The sequence below is a fragment of the Lepus europaeus genome, chromosome 6 (genome assembly GCF_033115175.1).
Source record: "Lepus europaeus isolate LE1 chromosome 6, mLepTim1.pri, whole genome shotgun sequence".
Classification (NCBI taxonomy): Eukaryota; Metazoa; Chordata; class Mammalia; order Lagomorpha; family Leporidae; genus Lepus; species Lepus europaeus.
Window position 1 is genome coordinate 90,590,796 of NC_084832.1, and position 21,309 is coordinate 90,612,104.

General features: G+C 48.3%; 1 protein-coding gene across 3 annotated transcripts in view; it reads right to left on the reverse strand.

Annotated features, from left to right (window-relative positions):
- Nucleotides 1-1,359: 1,359 nt before the first annotated feature.
- SPATA13 (spermatogenesis associated 13) overlaps nucleotides 1,360-21,309 on the reverse strand; it is a 92,625-nt gene continuing 72,675 nt past the window's right edge. For 2 of the 3 annotated variants that reach the window (XM_062194563.1, XM_062194564.1), the window contains 5 exons: nucleotides 20,471-20,703; nucleotides 12,899-13,028; nucleotides 10,461-10,833; nucleotides 8,008-8,082; nucleotides 1,360-5,491 (listed from right to left, as the gene is read on the reverse strand). In XM_062194563.1, the coding sequence (XP_062050547.1) occupies nucleotides 5,316-5,491; nucleotides 8,008-8,082; nucleotides 10,461-10,833; nucleotides 12,899-13,028; nucleotides 20,471-20,703 (987 nt within the window). In that variant the 3' untranslated portion in view covers nucleotides 1,360-5,315. Of the gene's footprint in view, nucleotides 5,496-8,007; nucleotides 8,083-10,460; nucleotides 10,834-12,898; nucleotides 13,029-20,470; nucleotides 20,704-21,309 lie in introns of all 3 variants that reach the window. The other variant, XM_062194562.1, reaches the window with a different exon arrangement.

The window sequence follows — 21,309 nt, forward strand, 5'->3', positions numbered from 1 at the left end:
GGGCCCACTCCACCCTGGTGCCACCATGCTTCCAGCGCCCTGCAGGCACACTCCTAGGTGTCTCTCAACTGAAACTTGAAACCCAGCTTCAAGAGGCCAACACGGCTTCTCAGGGGTGTGAGAAGGACTGAGCCCAGCTGTAGAAGGCACACCGGTATGGGACAGCAGGCCACCTCTCTGGCTCCCCTCACAGTGCCTCCATCCCCTCACCAAGAGGTCCAAGGGCACAACAAGGTCTCTTCCCATCGTGGTAGGTACGGGAGGCTCCACCTCCCAACCATCTTCACCTGCTCACTGAAGGCTGTGGTCCCAGCCTCCGTGCGCCCCTATCTTCCCCACCCCAAAGGCCCCCGCATCTTCACAGCCACCTGCAGGCTCCCCAGTGGACAAAGCTGGTCCCAGCAGCCTGGATCCTGCCGTTGCAGAAGGAAATGCCCCACACCCCACCTGGTTGCAGGGCCCCGTCCTCACCATCCTGGGCTCCCACTTCAAACCCAGCCACACTGAGACCCCGAGTCTCTGCAGGGCCTTGCCTAGCTCTGCCAGTCCCATGGGGTCATCTGTCCCCCCATGCTCAGTGAACCCAGGCCTCCCTGTCTGCCCACCCTGCACATCTGTGACACACCTCCAGCGCTGTCTAGTTAGTGAATTTCACTCTCTCTCTGTGCCGTTGCTTGCCTGTACCACTCACTCCGTAGGGGGACTGACACATTGATGCTTGGCCTCTCTTCATCTGCCCCACCAGCCTTCTAGAAGAAATCGCCACTGCCATCTACCTTTCTCCACTCTTTCCTATATAGGACTCCATCTCGGGGCACCGTTCAGTTTCCAGAGCTCTCAGACCAGTCCAAGAAGGGGCGGGCCAGGCCACACTGGAAGTCCTGGCTCAGAAACCTTTATAGGAACCCTTTTCTGATTACAGTCACAGCAAACAATGGGCTGTTTACTCTGCTTTTCCGAACTGTTAATTAGTGGAGGAAATTCTTTTCTACCCCACTCCCACAAGTAAGAGAGCCCCTGGACACTGGCCAACGTCCTACTGGAGGGTCCCGCCCACAGCTTTGGGGTCCAAAGGGGCATAAAGGCAAATTCTATCTGCCCTCCACCATGGGTAGCAAAGCTGCTGCTACAATCGAAGACCTCTCACTTCCGGTTCTGTTTACAGAACCTGCTTCAAGTGCCCAGCCCAGCCCCCATGCAGGTTCTGACCAGCGCATTCATGGATGGCTTGTGACGCAAAAAGGTTATCCAAAGGCACAGGGCAGGCAAAGAGCAGCAAGTCCCAGCCTTTCCCGGCAAGCACTCCCTGCTTCTTTTGCGCTAACTTCCCTTACTACTCAAACACATTGTAACCAGAAGCAGTTTGGCAAATGATTTTTAATATACAGAACAACAAATATAGATTCACAGCATTTACAAGAAATCATTCAAATAACATTTTTTTTACAAAATCCTCATTCAACAAAAATACATATCAAGTTACAGCAATCTTGTACACCCTAGTTCAGCTGTCAACAGCTAGTTCATCATTGTGGAAGTTCCCACTTATACAAAGAACATCATCTTGATGTCGCTGAGTTAAAAAGTTACTAAAAGTCTTGCCAAATAGGTCAGGCAAGTCATACACAATGGATGCTAATATTTACAAAAAAAAAAAGACCCATTATTAAATTATTGAATCTGTTAAAAGCCTTTTCTATATACAAATGTCAATGCCTATGAGATAATTACAGGCAGGCAACAATGAAGAGTATTTGTAGCTAAATAAATTTACATTGAATACTTAAGCTTCTTTTTTGGTCAAGACCAGCTGGCCTGCACTTATTTCTTCCTGAAGTCTCTGAGCTCCGCTTTTGCTGCATCCTGAAAACAAACAGCCTTAGCCAGGTGAAACTGTCACAGGGAAAGCGTTTGGAGGCTGCGATGAGGGGGATGAGGGGCAATTTTCTGCTTCTGGTTTAAGCCTGCAGTGGGGCTGAGTGCAGCACCCCGGGCCTGTGCGCTATTGAAAGGGTACCTGTTCACACTGTGGGCACCGCGCTGTGAGGGACACGTCTCTGTTTCTCCTCCCTTGACGCAGTCATTCTGCAGAAATCCTCCCCACCCCCCCAGCCCAGGTGATCAGGCTGTTCTCTGCCTCGGAAACTGGGTAGATGTGTTCTGAGGAATAGCAGGGCGTTCAGTGTACAGAAGCTTCCACTTGGTGAAATGCTGGGTCACCTGGGCCTCTACAGAAGGTGTCTATGGGAGCAGAGTTTTGAATTAAGCATATGTTTGCTTTCTGTCTAGACAACAGTACTGAACAGTCTTCAGCTGAAATAGGCACAAAAAGGCACAATATTCAGAAATAGCACTAGATGTTGGTAAAATGTTTCTGACTATGACATCAGATACTCAAGTGGGAGACAAAAGACTGATCTAACGAAAGCTGTGTGGATGGTTATCATCATGAAAGCTCTGGTAAATCACTTCTCCTCTTTTTAGTTTGCAGGTCAGAGACAGACAACGCTTACTCTCCAGAGAACATTGCGAATATTCCCTGGGATGACTGCTTGGCGTCTCCTGCAGGGCAGTGACACATTTTAGGTATGACCAACATGGAGAAGGCTGCTTGTGGTCCAGGGCCATTTCGACTGTTTGTCAACAGAGTGGGCAGATTCTGAAACGTCAGAGATAGATGAAATGCATCAAAAGGTTGGGCCATTTTTTTTTTAGCCCACACCTATTAAGGAACATAGGGTTAAAATGAGAGAGGAGGAGAGAGGAGAGAGTAAAGGAGAGGAGAGCCAGCATCCACAATTCATGTAGGGGCTGTTTGTTTCTTTCCAAGGGGAACCTGTGACTTAAATGAAGAAGGAGGTTCAGCAAACGAAAAGTGAGGATAGTTGAGTCTTCTATTCTTTGTAGAACTCAAGTATTTACTAAGAAAATCTAAGCTAGACATAAAGATTTTCAGAAAGTCAAAGGATGGTGTATCCTTTTAAAAATGTTAGCAGTTTTCAAAATCGCCTGAAAATCCAGGTAGGATCTACCTAGGACAGACATTTGATCAAGTGACTCTCACACCGTATAAAGCTGACTGGACAATTCTGGACAACCGAACCTGATTTTCTAAAAACATGTCCTGGTATTCACAATCCTCTGTCAGGAAGTCCACGGAGGTAGGTGGGAACAGGAAGTTAGGGCTCAACTGGGAAATAAATTAGGACTGGTTACAAAACTTAAAGCATTTCTTCATCAGCCTGATAGCACACAGCAGGAAATGGAAACCCTCAGGGCGTTTCTTTACTGAAATTGAGTTCTTGCTGAAAATGTAACATAAGCGAAGGATCTCTACTTCCTTAAAGCAATTCTCTTATACTACATTACACAACACTGTTGAGAACTGCTGTACATATATGTACAAGCAACTCCATGTAGCACACAGACTCCTACAGTTACTGCTGAGGTGTCCAAAAAATCAGTAAGTGCAGTTTCCAAAACACATCATTACCCCTTGTTAGTAAAAAGGTCAGTTCTACAAATGCAGCTACAGCTGAGCCGTCTATGGGGAAACATACAGCCACCCACAGGGGCAAACGCGGGGGAAGCCACGGCACCTCCCAAAAACCTTCCTCATGCAGCACCTTCTAGCTGGGGACACGGCGTGAGGGGCCACAGAGGCAACCCTAGGGTGGCTGGCCACAGGGCACGGGACTCTCTTAGCACTGCTGCCGCAGGCAGGCATTCCCAGGCGACACAGGGTCACGCAGTCACACAGTGCTCCAGGGGCCCAGCAGAGAGGCCCAGGGTTATGTTTTCTTGACGCATTTGACACATGATGTCACCTTCTCCAGGAACAGCTCTGGATATGGGGAAAGGCAGGGAGAATGGAGGAACAGCACCCCTGGACACGGAAGATTACACCTCTGTTGGACACTGAAGGTTTGTTTATTCGCACACAGGGGCCTATTAGAAAAAGGAACTCTGCAAGAGCAACATACAAAAAATGGGGCTTGTCAAACGCAAACAAACTGCAACACATCCCCCTCCCGATCCAGCGTGCCAGGGGGAAAGGGAAACAGCTTCTCTCTCTGATACAGCCTGTCTTCTCCAGGCGTATTTAGAACATGTGTTCTGCAAACTTTACAATATGGTCCCAGAAAAGGAGACTATTACCTGCAGGCACCAGCCCCGCGTGGCCTTCGTTAGCAAAGACTGCTCTCTCTGAGCCGAGGTACTTGGTCGAGGTCTCTCTATAAGGAATGGATTTTCAGGAATCTGCTGACATAATGACGGCACAGGTATGCACTCCTGTCCGGGGCTGATGTGAGAAAGGCAGCTTCAAGCCCCTGGGCGGCGGGACGGCTGTGCCCCTCGTGTTTTCTCTGTGGAAAGTCTGCGTGTTTGTAACGTCATCAGCAAGGATGCCAGAAGCAAGCACAGGAAGAAGCAGAGGATGCTCTTTATGGATATCTTCCAACCAGAGTGTTTCCATGCTTGCTGTGTCACAAGAGGGAAGGTAAACAGGCCTTCCTGCGGCCACCAGCTGCAGGCGTGGCGGTTTCTCAGTGACTCTGGCTCGTGGAGTTACACAAGGCACTCGGGCAGGTGAGGACCTGGTTTGAGAAGGATGCGCCGGGCTGCCTGCAGCAGGATTCTCGCTCTCGCTCCTGGCAGCAGAATCAGGAGGGAGCTTCCACCCCTGCACTGCAGGCCACGCTGCAGGGTGGCCGTGGCCACAGGTGTCCCTCCCCAGCCTGTGAGGATCAGCCCTGCAAGACAGATCCTGCACACGTGGCAGCTGTGCGGGCGGCTGACAATACCAGGAACACCACAGCCACGGCCCCTGCAGCTGTGGGTCCCCTAATACTACGGAAGGGAGGAAGAGCTCGCCTTCTCAGTGTGACCAGACACGTGCTAGAGCAAGTAGCAGTGTCTTAGCGACTCTGTCAACGACTCCCTTCACAATCAAATACAGCAGGGACCCACCAGGGACCCACTGCTTCGGATGAAACGTGCTCGGACCGCAGCAGGAGCGCGCTCAGCCTGGCATGGCTCACTGGAGCCACAGCATCGGCCTCCGCTGTGGAACACGACACAGGCTGCCAGGCGAGCCCGGGGACTCTGGTGCAGACATGCTGTGCGTCATGAACTTCTCTTCCCTTCCATGAAGGCAGCTGGATCTCCGAAGACCGAAGGGAGCCCAAGCACTTCGGCTCCTTCATTGATCCCCAAAAGAAGTTTTCAGCACTGGGTCTCAGACATTTCCTACAGAAGAAACCAAAATGGTTCTCTTCTTCACAGCCCCTCCGGGGAAGTGCAGCCCCCCGTGTTCACTTCCTGAAGGGAGTGAGCTTATTGAAGGTGTGCCAGAAGAGTGAGGGTTTCCTCTTGGGCTCTGCCAGGGCAAAGACCTGCTGCTGGGGCACGCTGGTGGGCACAGTGACGTGGCGCTGGTGCATGGGGTGCAGGTTCTGGTGCGGCGGGGCCACGGGGCATCCGCTGTAGCCTGACTCGAGAGAAGAAGACAGAACATGGGCTGAAGGGCACTCTTCAACCACAAAGCCAAAGCGAAAGGTGGCAAGACTCCAGGTTCTTAGCTGATTCTTAATACACGTTATCCAAAAGAACACCTAATGGCTATCATGGAATACTTATTAGGATGAGAGACTACGTGTGGGACTTAAGGTCGGTTAGTTCACTGGGCCCTCCCAGGACCATGCAGGGAAGGCACCATGATGTCAAGGTGCCAAGAAGGGCACTGAGGCCCAAGGAGGCCTTGTGAGGCAGAACTGGAACTACTCTGCCTTTTGGGATCTGAAGCAAGAAAACCCTTGCAGTGAAAGCCTGGAGTTCATACTGCCTCAGCCCAAATCCTACTCTGCCGCTTCACAGCTGGAATCATTGGGGAAATCATTTGATTTCCCGGTGCCTCAGTTTCCTGGTCTCTAACATGGAGGTTCATAGAATCTACCAGGTTGCTATGAGAATTAAATGAATGTAAGAGCTTACAAAAGTACCCCCTACCCGGCTGGCGCCATGGCTCACTTGGCTAATCCTCCGCCTGTGGCGCTGGCACCCAAGGTTCTAGTCCCAGTTGGGGTGCCGGGTACTAGTCCCAGTTGCTCGTCTTCCAGTCCAGCTCTCTGCTGTGTCCCGGGAGGGCAGCAGAGGATGGCCCAAGTGCTTGGGCCCCTGCACACGCATGGGAGACTGGGAGGAAGTACCTGGCTCCTGGCTTCGGATCAGCGCAGTGCACCGGCCGTAACAGCCATTAGAGGACTGAAACAGCAGAAGGAAGACCTTTCTCTCTGTCTCTCTCACTGTCTATAACTTTCTGTCTCTCTCTCTCACTGTCTAACTCTGCCTGGCAAAGAAAAAAAAAAAAGTGCCCCCTACCTAATTGCTTTAAACAAAATCATCTAATCAGAATAGACATTTTAAATGTGTGTGGTAGTAATTAGAGATAGACTGAAATTAGTTTAAGATGGAAAGGTAACTGCATATGGCAGCACTATATGATGAGGGGGTATTTTTTTTTTTAAAAGACATTTATTTATTTGAAAGAGTTAGAGAGAGAGAGAGAGAAAGAGAGAGAATCTTCCATCTGTTGATTCACTCCCCAGATGACCACAGGACAGGGCTGGGCCAGTCTAAAGCTAGGAGCCTGGAGGTTCTTCCGGGTCTCCTATGTGGGTGCAGGGGCCCAAGGAGTTGGGCCACCTTCTGTGCTTTCTCAGGCCACAGCAGAGAGCAGGATCAGAAATGGAGCAGCCAGGACATGAACTGGCATCTGTATGGGATGCCAGCACTGCAGATGGTGCTGACCCACCGAGCCACAGCACTGGCCCCAAGAGAGGGGATTTTGAAGCAGACAGGACTTGGGGCAGAACCCAAGCCTAACCTGACTTGCCGGAAGGCTTCCCTTGTCTCAGAGGGTGATACAGAGGATGAACTAAAATAGCCCACGTAAGTTGCCAGCATGGGGTCACCTAAGAACATCTGTGTTCCTCAGGAGCCCAGTTGTTGCTGAGTGACTCAGAAATTACGGAGAGAAACCGATAAATCTTAACAAATGGGTATTTACTTGTCACCTGCTATTAAAATCAGAAACATGAAAAAACAGTACAATGGGCCTATCTGCCTTGAAGATACAACTTAGCGAAGAGAAGATCTGCATTTGCAGAGAAAGCAGGGGGCCGCTAAGTGTCCTGGTAATGACTCCTTCTTAGCCCATTAGCTGATGGCCTAGTGCAGCCTGGGCTTTAACTGGTCTTCCTTTTTGCATTTTCAGTTAGGAAAACACAGGATGGGATCACTTTCATAGGGCAAATCCTTCCTAGCCTACAAAGCTGATCTGAATAAAGTTCCTAGGAATACCGTGCCCATGTTTGTAACAAAAATCCCCATTACTGAATTCCCGCTGGGTTAGAGCTTGTGCGGTGTCTGTACTGTGGAGACCTCTGTGTGCACAGGGACTCCCATGTGCACGCCCGAGCCTTGCTGCTTCTGCTGCAGACGCCAGGCTACTCTGATGTGGGTGGAGGCCAGACGGCTGCTCCTCAACAAGCCTGTGCGTCTCCACTGTGGGGATCTCCCTGCCTGATGGGCTGGATTTACAGCTCTTTCCTTCCTACACTGGGATGTGGCCAGCCCAGAGCCAACAAGCAGCTCGGGGTTGGTGATTTCTTAATGTGTCCCAGGTACAGTCTTTAGTTTGCCTCAGATTGGTGACCTTGACCTTGACCATGCCCTCAGGAAGGTGAGGGGCAGAGGCCTGGGCAGGACAGGGTGGTCTGTCATCCTCCGGTGCCATCTCCAGTGACATCTTCTATGTCAAGTTCAAAAACCAAATGCAGACTATGGTCACCTGTCCATGAGGCTGGGTCTGCCCTTCGGCGTCTCACCCTTACTCCTCCTCTCCCTCACTCGGAGCTGGTCACAGACTTACAGTTTGGGCCCTTCCTCTATTTTCATTACAATACTAACTCCCACCCAGGAGACAAAGCCCCTTCCGAAACTTACCTTTGGACTTTCCATGTCCCGTCTTTTGGGCATTCAACATGGCAAGCTTCTTTTGATTTTCTGAGATTTCCATTCCTGGATTCAGAAACAAACGACAGTACATACTCAGAGCAAATAGAAACATCTTAGAGCAGAACGTGCAGCATGACCCGAATCAGGGCTGAGGCATTTACCATAACCCGGATCTAAGGAGTGTGGTCCTCAGAACCACAAGAGACTGAAACACTGGCAGAGGGCAGTCGTGATTAGGGTGTCAGAGGACAGTCACACACGTGAAACGGGTGCTTGTGTAAAGCCAGACACACTGGGCCCATGGTCATTCAGGATCACCTAATACGACCCTGAAGGGCGAAGCTCAGGAGGAGAGGACAAAGCGGAAGGGTTCCCCAGGTGTGTCCCTACATTCTATGAGCTTTGTGGATCAGGGATTCAGTCATGAATAAATGTACCACTCAGAGGGGAACTGGACTTTGTATCACATCTGGGCACACTGTGTGCCCTGAACTCCCCCCGCGCTCTGCAGTTCTAGAGCAGATGGATGCCGCCGCACCCAGGGGCAGACTGGCTGGGAACAGCTGCACTGGCAAAACAGGATAAGACAGGCTGCAGAGAGGGACTGAGGAACAGGCCCGGGGAACAGCCGGGGCTGGTGCTGGGTCCTGCCTTCTCCAGTGGAAAGCCTTCCTCCCGGAGGCAGGTGCTGGCTCCACTGGGGCCTCTGTGGCTGATGCTGCCAGAGACTGTGGGTGCCACCATCATTTACAACAGGCACAGCAGCCTCAGTGGCACAGGGACACAGTACCTGAGGTCAGTGGAAGCTGGGAAGACAAAGCAGCCCTGATGTCCTTGGTGTCATAGAGGAGGGAGATGGGGATGTACACAGGCAGCGTTGCTGGGTCTGAATGGACTGTGGCAGCAAAAGTAACTCCAAGTGCTTTTTGCAGGTGCCAGCGTTATGGCATGGCAGGCTAAGCCGCCACCTGCAACACCGGCATCTCATATGAGCGCCACTTTGAGCACCAGCTGCTCAACTTCCCATCCAGCTTCCTGCTAATGCAGCTGGGAAAGAAGCAGAAGATGCTCCAAGTGTTTGGGCCCCTGAACCCACATGGGAGGCCCAGATGAAATTCCTGGCTACTGGACTTGGCATGGCCAAGTTCTGGCTATTGCAACCATTTGGGGGGTGAACCAGCAGAGAGAACTGTCTGTCTCTCCCTCTCTCTGTAACACTGCCTTTCAAATAAATAAATGTTTTTTTTTTTAAAAAGTGCCTTTTACAAAGTTACTATGGAGGAGGCAGCTTCAAAAATCATCTGGGGAGTCAGTGCTGTGGCACAGTGGGTAAAGCCGCCGCCTGCAGTGCCAGCAGCTCATATGGGTGCTGGTTCAAGTCCCAGCTGCTCCACTTCCAGTCCAGCTCTCTGCTATGGCCTGGAAAAGCAGTAGAAGATGGTCCAAGTGCTTGGGCCAGTACACCTGCATGGGAGATCCCAAGGAGGCTCCTGGCTCCTGGCTTTGGGTAGGTGCAGCTCCGGCCGTTGCAGCCAATTGGAGAGTGAACCAGCGGAAGGAAGACCTATCTCTCTCTCTCTCTCCCTCTCTCTCTCTCTCTGCCTCTCCTTCTCTCTGTGTATATCTCTTTCAAATAAATAAATAATTTTTTTTAAAAAGAATCATCTGGCATTTCTGATGGGCTGGGTGAGAATGACTCAACATGCTTTGGTCTCTGGGGTCACACTGAGCTGGCTTTAAATGCTACCCAGCCACGTTCTAAGAGTAAGTCAGTTCTTTAAGCCTCCATTTTCTCATCTGTAAAATGTGTATAATCGTAGTAACCACATCCTAGGGACTGAATGAGACAAACCAGAAACTGGAGCAGAGTCTTGACAGCAGTGACTAATGAGTGCCGTCTGCAGTAACTACATGGTAGGGTCTGTCTTCTAAAGCCAAGTCTGGCTCCAAGCAGTCAGATGAATCTAGGTTCTCTGAACGTGCGGCAAGGAGACCAGGGCTCATTTTCAGTGAGTCCAGCTGTCCTTTGGTACTGTGGAGGATTGATTCAAGGATCCTCCTCGGATACCAAGATCTGTGGATGCGCAAGTCCTTTAGCAGTTAGTATTTGCATTGAACCTGTGCACGCTCCCTGTACACTCTAAATCATCTCTGGATAATTCAGAACATCTAATACAGTGGAAACACTATGCACATAGTTGTAGTGCATTGTTACGGGATCTGCAGTTGGCTGAATCTGCATATTTGGAACTCATGTATACGGAGGGTCGACTGCACTGGGATTTGCAAACCCTTTCTCTTTTCCCAATGGCAGGATTTAGTTTTGAAGAAGAGAGTGATGGCGAGGGCCAGGGCCAGGGCCAGCAGGCCTATGGCGTGGGGTGAAGGATCAGGTCAGAAGCAGAGGCAGATGAGCCCCGGAGTCACCGATGGCTGCTCACCCATCTCCTGGTCCTCCTGGACCCGCAGCCTCTCATCAGCACAGGCCTGCAGCCACCTCGCCTTGTCTTCCTGCTTTTTGGCACAGAACAGATGAACCTCAGGCGTGGTTCTACTGACAAGCTTGAAGGCGTTTCTCACACTGAGGTTCCAGTCCTTGTCCCGCCCGTCCTCCACGTCCACAAGCTCCATCTCGTCCATGTCTATGCGGCCCTTGTAGTACAGCATGTCCCGGCGCAGCAGGTCCTTCTTGCAGGACACCAGCTGGTGGTCGAACAGGAAGAACGTCCGCTGCTGGCTCCTGCCCTGCTTTGTGATTTTGGTCAGTTCCCCAGAATGAATCAACTCTGAGCTTCGATCTAAAATATCCAGTCCCTGGAGAGATAAAAACACACTTCCAATAAAGCCACCACCAGCAACACAGCATCCCATATGGGCGCTGGTTCAAGTCCTAGTTGCTCCACTTTTAATCCAGCTCCCTGCTAATGGCCTGGGAAAAGTCTCAGAAGATGGCCCAAGTGTTTGTGCCCCTGCCACCCATGTGGGAGACCCAGAAGAAGTTCCGGGATCCTGGCTTTGGCCTGGTCCACCCCTGACTGTTGTGGCCATCCAGGGGAGTGAACCAGCAGCTGAAAGATCTCATTCTGCTTTTCTCTATATAACTCTCACTTTCAAATAAATTAATAGATTTAAAAAAAATCTTCCAATTCTGATTCTTCTGGGTGTTTGGGACATAGAAGGGGCCCCTGAAAGTCTTTCTAGCATTTTCCAGTAACCTCAGACCATCCACAGCCTTCCTCCCTTCACAGGTGGGCAGGACCTCAAAAGCCATTTAAAAATTGTTTCTTGATCACCTTGTGCATAAAATTTCTTTTTCCCCCTACTCAGTGAGAAAACGTTACAGAACCTTTAGGTTACCTGAGGAGTCTTTCGGACCTAAAACTCCAGTGAAATGTACGCTAACTTAATATGATTGGTCAAGATCTGAAATGGAAGCCGACCAAGACTGCCCCTCTCAGGATAAGGAAGCATTGGGAGGTTGGAACGTAGGGGAACACAGAACACCAGCGTACATGCTCTTGTGGCTTCTGAAGTCACGTGTACGGCAGCTCCCTGGAGTAACAACTAGTTTAGGGTCCTGGCAATGAAACCAGGCGGCAAACTGTGGTAAGAACCAAGACAACTTCTGATGGTAAATCAGCCCTTCAGTGTCAGAGTCCCAGATCAGAATGAAAAGCACACTTTTACAATATTTAGGTTGGATCTAATCCAATGTTACTTTATGGTATTTGGTACAACACCAGCCTTTGTTTCTTTAAGATTTTATTCCCCTTTAATCTTAGCCATGTACAATAGTTTTTGGATGCAAAAGAGCTCCACTCTGAAGCAGTTCTTCTATTTACTTGCTTAGAGCAATGTGTGCCCTAGATTCTTCTCTTACAAAACAAAGGAGTTAGATTCAGCCATCTTTGAGATCCTGTCTATGCAACGGAAGTCCGTAAGTCCCTTGAAATATAGGTAATTTTTCCCAACTTCCACCACTATGCCCTGCAGTGACGAAAAACCTAACTTCTCAATGCATCTTCTTGGTCTTTTTGGGGAGCAAGTTCTCCCCAGTTGGTGAGTATACCCATTTTTCGTGTTCTGAACACAATCTGAATGGTGTCAGCCTACTGTTCTTCCTAACAGTGGAAGAGCATAGTGGGTATATGTACAGACTTAGAAGCCAGGTTGCGTGTTTGAGTCTCAATCCAGGGCTGCCACTTTGTAGCTGTGTGGCCTTGGGGCAAGCTATTTAATCTTTCAGTGCTTAAGTGTTTCCTATCTGTTAAGTGGGAGTTATTCATGCTGCCTAATTCTTAGGGTTGCTGAGAGGACCACATGAGTTTGTGTACATACACAGCTTGGACCAGTGCCAGACAAAAGCTAAGTGATAAATAGTCACTGAGGTTTTTATAAACAAATAAGAAAGGGCTTGTGTGTGTGTGTGTGTGTGTGCTGGGCCATTATAGGTCACAGTAAGTAGTGCTGATGATGCTGACTGTAGCGTCTGAGGTTGGTAATTTTCCTCCCTAACTTTAAGAGATGGGAAAATTAATCTTGCCCAGATCTGACAGGATCCAATGCAGGCAGTAACTCAGATTCCCCCTGCTCCTACCACTGTCTTATGTGACTATAAGTGAAATATACTCCAGCTGCACCCACGAAGTTGACTCTCTACTGGGAGAGATGGAGCCTTGGCAGTAAATTAATCACAGGCACCTTTCAGATTTTTATTTCTTTGTCTGAAAGGAGGATAGAGCGTTGACTGGTAAACACAGCAAAATGCATATACGCTATTAACATGCTCAGCCACAGGATGTTTAAGTATGTCACCACTAGGTCAAAGGTACAGAAAGGCTGGTGCTGGGTGACACGGTGTCCAGGGGTCCTCTCTTACCTCCCAGCCCACAATGGACACCTGCCAGCGGGCGATCTTGTCAATGCTCTCCAGCTTCCGTTTGCGCTCGTTGATCAAACAGGCCACATTCTTCATGGCCTCATAGGCTGCCTTTATGTTGTTGTAATCACTACAAAATGGGAGGTTACTTTTAGTCATACAACATGCAACTCACAAATGAGAGCTGACAAAATAATGCGCTCAATCCCCTACTTGTATACTAATAGTCTAGACGAAGTGGCATTCAAATAATAGCTATTGTTTCCCTTTTCTTGTTCCCCCATGAATAGACCACAGTCTGCATAGGTTAAGGGAGCTGACGGAATGGAATGCAATTCAGAGTTATCTGGAATAAGAATGTTTTCATTCACTTCCCAGAAATCACAACGAATGAATGTAAATGCCACAAGAATTAAATTCTAGCCACTGTGACAATGGAATATTTTTGTTCATACAGAAAGAGTAATCTTTTTTTAGTGCTTTGATTCTGGTTTAACCGGTTTTGTCCTGAGAGATACTTTTTAAATCCCGCACCATTTCAAGAGCAGCTATTTGCTGGGTTTCATCGTTTATGTTGCTCAGGAAGGGAAGGAAGAGGATGAAAGCCCCAGATTCAGATACCTGAATCTGAGTTATGTCAGTGCTAGAGGCGCACCTGCCTCAGCAACACATCTGCAATTCTGTTGCTTTGCATACACTACAGTCAAATCGAACTAGCATGGTCTCCCCAGCAGGGTCCTGTGCCCAGGCCTCCAAAATTGTATGCAATGGAAAAACAAATGCCATAGTTCCAATCTCACACAGGCTAGAAAACAGGTAATTTGAAGTTTTGCGTTCTGGTTTTGTTCAGCCTTAATAATCTGAGACAATCACCCACTAACGGACGAACCTTCTACTTTTCTGTGGCAACTTTCATTCTTTCTTTCTTTTTTTTTTTTTTAGAAGATTTATTTATGGGGCCGGCTTTGTGGCGCAGTGGGTTAAAGCCCTGGCCTGAAGTGCTGGCATCCCACATGGGCACCGGTTCAAGAACCGGCTGCTCCACTTTCGATCCAGCTCTCTGCTACGGCCTGGGAAAGCAGTAGAAGATGGCCCAAGTCCTTAGGCCCCTGCACCCACGTGGGAGACCTGGAAGAAGCTCCTGGCTCCTGGCTTCGGATTGGCACAGCTGTGGCCATCGCGGCCACCTGGGGAGTGAACCAACGGATGGAAGACCTCTCTGTCTCTACCTCTCTCTGTAACTCTCTCTTTCAAATAAATAAATAAATCTTTTTTAAAAAAGATAATTTTTGCACTTTGTAAATTCACATTTATTAAATAAAAAAACTATATAACAAACAAAAAAAGAAAAAAAAGAACTTAATACTTTACTTTTTAGTATTTTTTTATGTTCTACCTAAAACTATTGGTTGAACACTGTAATTAATACACAATTATTCTTAGGTGTTTAATTAATGCTATGACTAGTATTCAAATAGTATTTTACACTTTGTGTTTTTGTGTGGGTGCAAACTGTTGAAATCTTTACTTAAACTATGCTAAATTGATCTTCTGTATATAAAGATGATTGAAAATTAATCTTGATGTGAATGGAAGAGGAGAGGGGGTGGGAGAGGGGAGGGTTGTGGGTGGGAGGGAAGTTATGGGGGGGGGGAAGCTATTGTAATCCATAAGCTGTACTTTGGAAATTTATGTTCATTAAATAAAATTAAAAAAAAAAAGATAATCTTGAAAGTGGCAACTTTCAAGACAGATTGGTGCCACTAGGTCTCAGTTGGACTAAATTAAAATCCTCCTGCAAGGCCAGGGGAAAAGCCTTGAGAGCAGATCATACTCTCTATTTACCAAGGAGTCCTTGGGCCCTGTCCCACAAAGCAGACTCTGCTGTCCTTGGGCCTATCCACACGGTAGCCAAATATGAACAAAATGAGTGCGAGCAAGCTAGTTTGCAAAACGCTAAAAGAGGTCTCCAGTAATGAAGACAGGGTATAAAGTTTTTCAGTACAATTCCATAAAACAGGCAGAATATAATGTTTTTTTTAGAACTGTTTTTTGTTTTACTTAAGGAAATAGCTTTTTGTCATTTCCTTTAATATACATATATATATATGTATATATATAATTTATTTATTTGAAAGAGTTACACAGAGAGAGGTGAGACAGAGAGAGGTCTTCCATCTGCTGGTTCACTCCCCAGTTGGCCGCAACGGCCAGAGCTGCACCGATCTGAAGCCAGGAGCCAGAAGCTTTCTCTGGGTCTCCCATTTGGGTGCAGGGGCCCAAGAACTTGGGCCATCTTCCACTGCCTTCCCAGGCCATAGCAGAGAGCTGGATCAAAAGTGGAACAGCCGGTTCTTGAACCGGTGCCCATATGGGATGCCGGCACTGCAGGCGGCAGCTTAACCATCACGCCACAATGCCAGCCCCAGCCCCAACATATATATATATATATATATATATATATATATATATATGTTTTTTTTTTTTAATAGTCAAGATCTGCAAATGATCATATTGAAAAATGCCCTTAAACAGAAAAATCATGGGGTGGGGAATAGGACAAAGCTATTAAATCACCACTTGGGATGCCTACATCCAGTATCAGAGTGCCTGGCTGAGTTCTGGCTCTACTTCCAACTCCAGTTTCTTCTCACTAACGCTCATTCCAGGCACAACAGATGATGATGAGGCCCAAGTGCCTGGGTCGCTGCCACAATGTGGGAGACCAAGATTGAGTTCTGGGCTCCTAGCTTCAGCCTGACCCAGCCCAAGCTATTGTGGGTATCTGGGGAGTAAACCAGCAGATGGAAGATCCTCCTGTGCCTCTCTGCCTTTCAAATAACTAAAATTCATTGTAACCAAAATTACAATGAAGACAACAAATTTTTAAAAAAAGAGAAAAAAATCAACTCAATACAGTAATTCTCCCTTGTCCACGACTAGCTTTTCCTAAATCCTGAACTTGTCTCAAACTGCAGATACAAACCATTATATGTATGTGAGTACTACAAAACTTTGAGGAAAATTAAAAATTTTGGTGCAAAAACATTTTGAAATCCACAATAGTTTTTCTGTAACATTTAATGAACATTTTGAAGACTCTTCATATGTATGAATTTCAAATTTTTTTTACACCAAAATAAATTCCATTTTTAAATAATTTTTTGAAGTTAAGTTGTGATATGCTTTTTCCTATACATATACACTTAGGATAAAGTTTAATTTATAATTCAGTCACAGAAAGAGATTGACAATAATAATAAAACAGAACCATTATAACAATATAATAATTAGTTATCCCATGAGTGTGTATTTCCAGAATTTTCCATTAAATCTTTTCCAATAATTGCCCTTGGGTAGGTGAAACTGCTGAAATCCTGGAAAGCGGAAGCCTGGTAAGCGGGGGGCACTGTTGTGCTGTCCTGCACAGAACAGCAAATTTTTTTTTTGACAGGCAGAGTGGACAGTGAGAGAGAGAGAGACTGAGAGAAAGGTCTTCCTTTGCCGTTGGTTCACCCCCAATGGCTGCTGTGGCCGGCGCACCGCGCTGATCCAAAGCCAGGAGCCAGGTGCTTCTCCTGGTCTCCCATGCAGGTGCAGGACCCAAGCACTTGGGCCATCCTCTGCTTCCCTCCCGGGCCACAGCAGAGAGCTGGACTGGAAGAGGAGCAACCAGGACAGAATCCGGCGCCCCAACCGGGACTAGAACCCGGTGTGCCGGCGCCGCAGGCAGAGGATTAGCCTATTGAGCTGCGGCGCCAGCCCAGAACAATAAATTAATAGTTGTTTTGTTCTCTCTGACTCTGAGCACCTAAAGGGAGACTTCTTTAAAAAGGGAGCCATTTTGGGGGGCAATGTTGTGGTGTTAGCAGGTAAAGCCACAGTCTGTGATGCCGGCATCCCATGTGGGTGCCGGTTCATGTCCCAGCTGCTCTACTTCCAGTCTAGCTCTCTGCTAATGGCCTGCGAGCAAAAGATGGCTCAAGTGTTTGGGCCCCTGTCATGCATGTAGCACACCTACCCAGAAGTAATTCCTGGCTCCTGGCTTCGGTCTGGCCCAGACCTGGCTGTTATGGACATTTGGAGAGTGAACCAGTGGATGGAAGATTGAGTCCTTCTCTCCTTCCCTCCCCCTCTCTCTCTTTCTTTCTCTCTCTCTTACTTTGTCTTTCAAATAAATAAATAAGTCTTAAAATGGGGGGGGGTAACCTTTTACAATTAGATTGAAATTTTTTTTTAAAGATTTATTTATCCACCTGAAAGGCAGAATTACAGAAAGGCAGAGGCAGAGAGAGAGAGGTCTTCCATCTGCTGGCTCACTCCCCAAATGGCCACAATGGCCAGAGCTGGGCCAATTTGAAGCCAGGATCCAAGAGTTTCTTCCAGGTCTCCCACACGGGTGCAGGGGCCCAAGGACTTGGGCCATCTTCTAGTGCTTTCCCAGGCCACAGCAGAGAGCTAGATCGCAAGTGGAGCAGCCGGGTTTCAAAATGGCACTCATATGGGATGCTGGCACTACAGGTGGCAGCTTTACCCGCTACGCCACAGCACCCGCCCCTAGATTGCAATCTTTTTTAAAATTTTTTAATTTTTATTTTTTTGACAGGCAGAGTTAGACAGTGAGAGAGAGAGACAGAGAGTTATAGACGGTGAGAGAGAGACAGAGAGAGGTCTTCCTTCCGTTGGTTCACTCCCCTAATGGTTGCTACGGCCAGCGCTACACTGATCTGAAGCCAGGAGCCGGGTGCTTCCTCCCGGTCTCCCATGAGGATGCAGGGACCCAAGCACTTGGGCCATCCTCTACCGCTTTCCCAGGCCACAGCAGAGAGCTGGACTGGAAGAGGAGCAACCAGGATCAGAACCTGGAGCCCCAACCGGGACTAGAACCTGGGGTGCCAGCGCCGCAGGCGGAGGATTAGCCAAGTGAGCCACGGCGCTGGCCAAGATTGCAATCTTGAGAGTAATAGGGAGGTCAGTGAACAGCAGACTCTAGCTAAGGGTTTTAATTTAGAGAATTAGCACTAGAGAGTTCAGTGAAATAGAGAAAAGCAAGTTATATTTATAGAAAAAAAAAAAAACCCAGAAAAGTTAGTATGAAAATAGAACATGATAAGAAGCCAGAGAAAATACAAGTAATTAAGAAGCGAAGAGTTCTTGAAAGACATGGGCATGCAGCTTATGCATCCTTATGCATTACTGTGTGGCCTGGCAGAATTGGTGCCCTGCTACTGTCCTGGCCCTGTAGGCTTCCTAGCCATGGCCAGATGAGAACACCAGCCATCAGCATGGCACTGCACTGTGGTGGCATTTCCCCACATGGCAGACAGTGGGCGTGCCTATTCCAATGCTGAACGGGTGATGCATCCTCTTACATGGAGTCATGGCAAGGCTATGTACATGCAGGACAATGATGGGTTGCTGTTAAGTAAGTAAGGGATAAGTAGTTCCCCTGTATGGCTAGGATACAAGGGACTGAGAATAATCCAGAAACAATCAAAGTAGACAATAAAGTGTGTATTGTCACTCAGAAGCTGAGGCCCCAACTCACAAGGCGACACAGGGCAAACCCAATCATGGAAAGACCCCACTATGTGCTCCTCTATCCTGTGGACATTCCCTAATCTTTCATGCTTCAGACTTTTGTATATCCTTACCCCTTCTATACAGTAACCTTTTTTGGTGTAGTAAATACTTCTCAGAGTGAGCTGTTGTCAACCAGGGTAAGGAGTACAGGAGAGAAGGAACGGATTTGTGAGGCTACAGGCACACCTGTGTTCCTGCGTGCTGCCCTGGGGCTCAGCCAGCTGCAGAGGGTATTTATAAACCTTCTGCACTGGCAGGAGGAGGAACCCATCAAGGGCATTGTCAATCACCCTTATTTAAAAACGGCTGGTGCTGGTGCTGTGGCGTAACAGGCCAAGCCTTCGCCTGCAGTGCCAGCATCCCAAATGGGGGCCAGTTCATATACCGGTTGCTCCACTTCCGATCCAGCTCTCTGTCTATGGCCTGCCTGGGAAAGCAGTGAAAGATGGTCCAAGTGCTTGGGCCTCTGCACTGGCTTGGGAGACCTGAAAGAAGCTCTGGACTCCTGGCTTCGGACTGGCTCAGCTCTGGCTGTTGCGGCTATTTGGGGAGTGAACTGGCGGAGGGAAGACCTCTCTCTCTGCCCCCCCCCCCCCCCGTCTGTAACTCTACCTCTCAGGTAAATAAATAAAATCTTTTTAAAAAAAATGGTTTTCTTAACTAACGAACAACAACAAAGGACTATGTGTGTGTGTGTGTGTGTATCTGTAAACGATAAGGACTAACACTATGGTAAAAGTCCCTAGGCTTTTACCATACATAGCACACATGGTACAGTGTGAGAATGAGATAATATGTTCATTTCTCTAGGAATGGATATTTTGGAGACTTTATCAAACATAGCCAGCCCCTTATCCATGGGGCACGTTCCAAAACACCATGCATTCTCTGTACTTTGAGTAGAGCTGAACCTGATACAAGCTATATTTTTTCCTGTGCAGATATTCCCATGATAAAGTTTAATTCATAAATAAGGCACAGTAAGAGATTCAAAACAATGAGTCACAGTAAAATTGAATTAAAACAATATACTACAATGAAAGTTATGCAGAAGTTAAAAGTCATTAATCCTGCCGCGGCTCACTAGGCTAATCCTCCACCTGTGGTGCCGGCACCCCGGGTTCTAGTCCTGGTTGGGGTGCCAGTCTCTGTCCCAGTTGCTCTTCTTCCAGTCTAGCTCTCTGCTGTGGCCTGGGAGTGCAGTGGAGGATGGCCCAGGTCCCTGGGCCCTGCACCCGCATGGGAGACCAGGAGGAAGTACCTGGCTCCTGGCTTTGGATTGACGCAGCACGCTGGCCGCAACGCATCGGCCATAGCAGCCACTGGGGGGTGAACCAATGGAAAAAGGAAGACCTTTCTCTCTGTCTCTCTCTCTCACTGTCTAACTCTGTCTGTCAAAAAAAAAAAAAAAAGTCGTTAATCTCTGAAATTTTCCACTTAGTAGTTTTGGAATGTGACTGACCATGGATAACTGGATTTCCACAAATGGGGGTTGGGGGCCAGGGATGGCAGAAGAGGGAATTACTGTACCTTATTTCAAGAGTTGACAATCACATGCAAACACTAAACAATCCACAAACTACTCATACTGAGCTCAATGACAGTGCTAAGACTGTGTTTTATTTATTCATTATTATTTATTTATGTTCATTTTATTTGAAAGGCATAGAGAGAGAAAGAAACTTCCAATGGTTCACTCCCCAAATGCCTGCAATAGCAAGAGGGAGACCAGGCTAAGAACAAAGAGCCCGGAACTCTGGGTCTCCCACGTGGGTGGCAGGAACCCAAACACCTGAATCACCGTCATGGCCTCCCAGGGTCCACATTAAGGGGAAGCTGGATCAGAAGGCACTGTGGGATGGGATGCAGGCATCTTAACCATGTGCCCGGAACTAGAGATCATCATTTTAGGGCATCTGTCTGCTATGCCAGAAGCGGGTGTGGGGGCGGGGCCGAGCCTAAGAGACACTCGCAGCAGGACTCCCTCACCTGTGCTCCTGGGTGGTGTACTTGAGCAGCTCGGCCAGCTGCAGAGGGTATTTACAGATCTTCTGCACTGGCGTGAGGAGGAAGCCGTCCAGGGCGATGTCAATCATCTGCTGCAGCAGGCGGCAGGCTTCAAAGAAGTGCCTGTACTTGCCCTGCTTCATGAGGTTGGAGAGCTCCACGCAGGCGCCCGGGTGGTTGTTGCAGTACTCGGAATAGATGGCAAAGCCCTCTTGCTGAGGAAGGGAAAGCACAGCCTCATCAGGTTACAGGCGGCTCTGGCAACAGCCCAGCCCCATCCAAGAGGACACTCCTGGACAGGGGGGAGACTGTGACCGCGACCCAGGCTGCTCCGCATGGGTTTCAGGCCTGGACAGTGAATGTGTGTCTTGTCTGCAAGACGGGGCACTGTCCCAGCTCTCAGCAGGCGGTCATCTGTGGTTCTCTCTTGGTGGGGTGAAGGGCCAGGCTGTTCTGGGGTACAGCCCCACCTCCACTTACCCTGAGAGGTAAAAGGGACAGGGACATCTGCCACACTGTGGTAGAGGCCTTTGTCTTTTAATTAAACTTGTTTCTAACTAACACGATTGAAGCTGTGGTAGAGGCCTTCCCAAGGTCAGAAGAAAGAAAGAAAGAAAGAAAGGAAAAAAAAAACACAAAACACGAGGGTGGCAGGGTAGGGAAAACCTGTCCTGGGAATGAAATGTAGTTGTTCTCTGCTTGCCTGTGAAATTGCTATCTGCTATCTGCTTGGGTTCCTGGTGTTATGTGTGCTAGACAGCACACAGCTCAGGATGTGTGTAAAGGAAACACCATCAGTGAATATCTACACATGTGCAGTA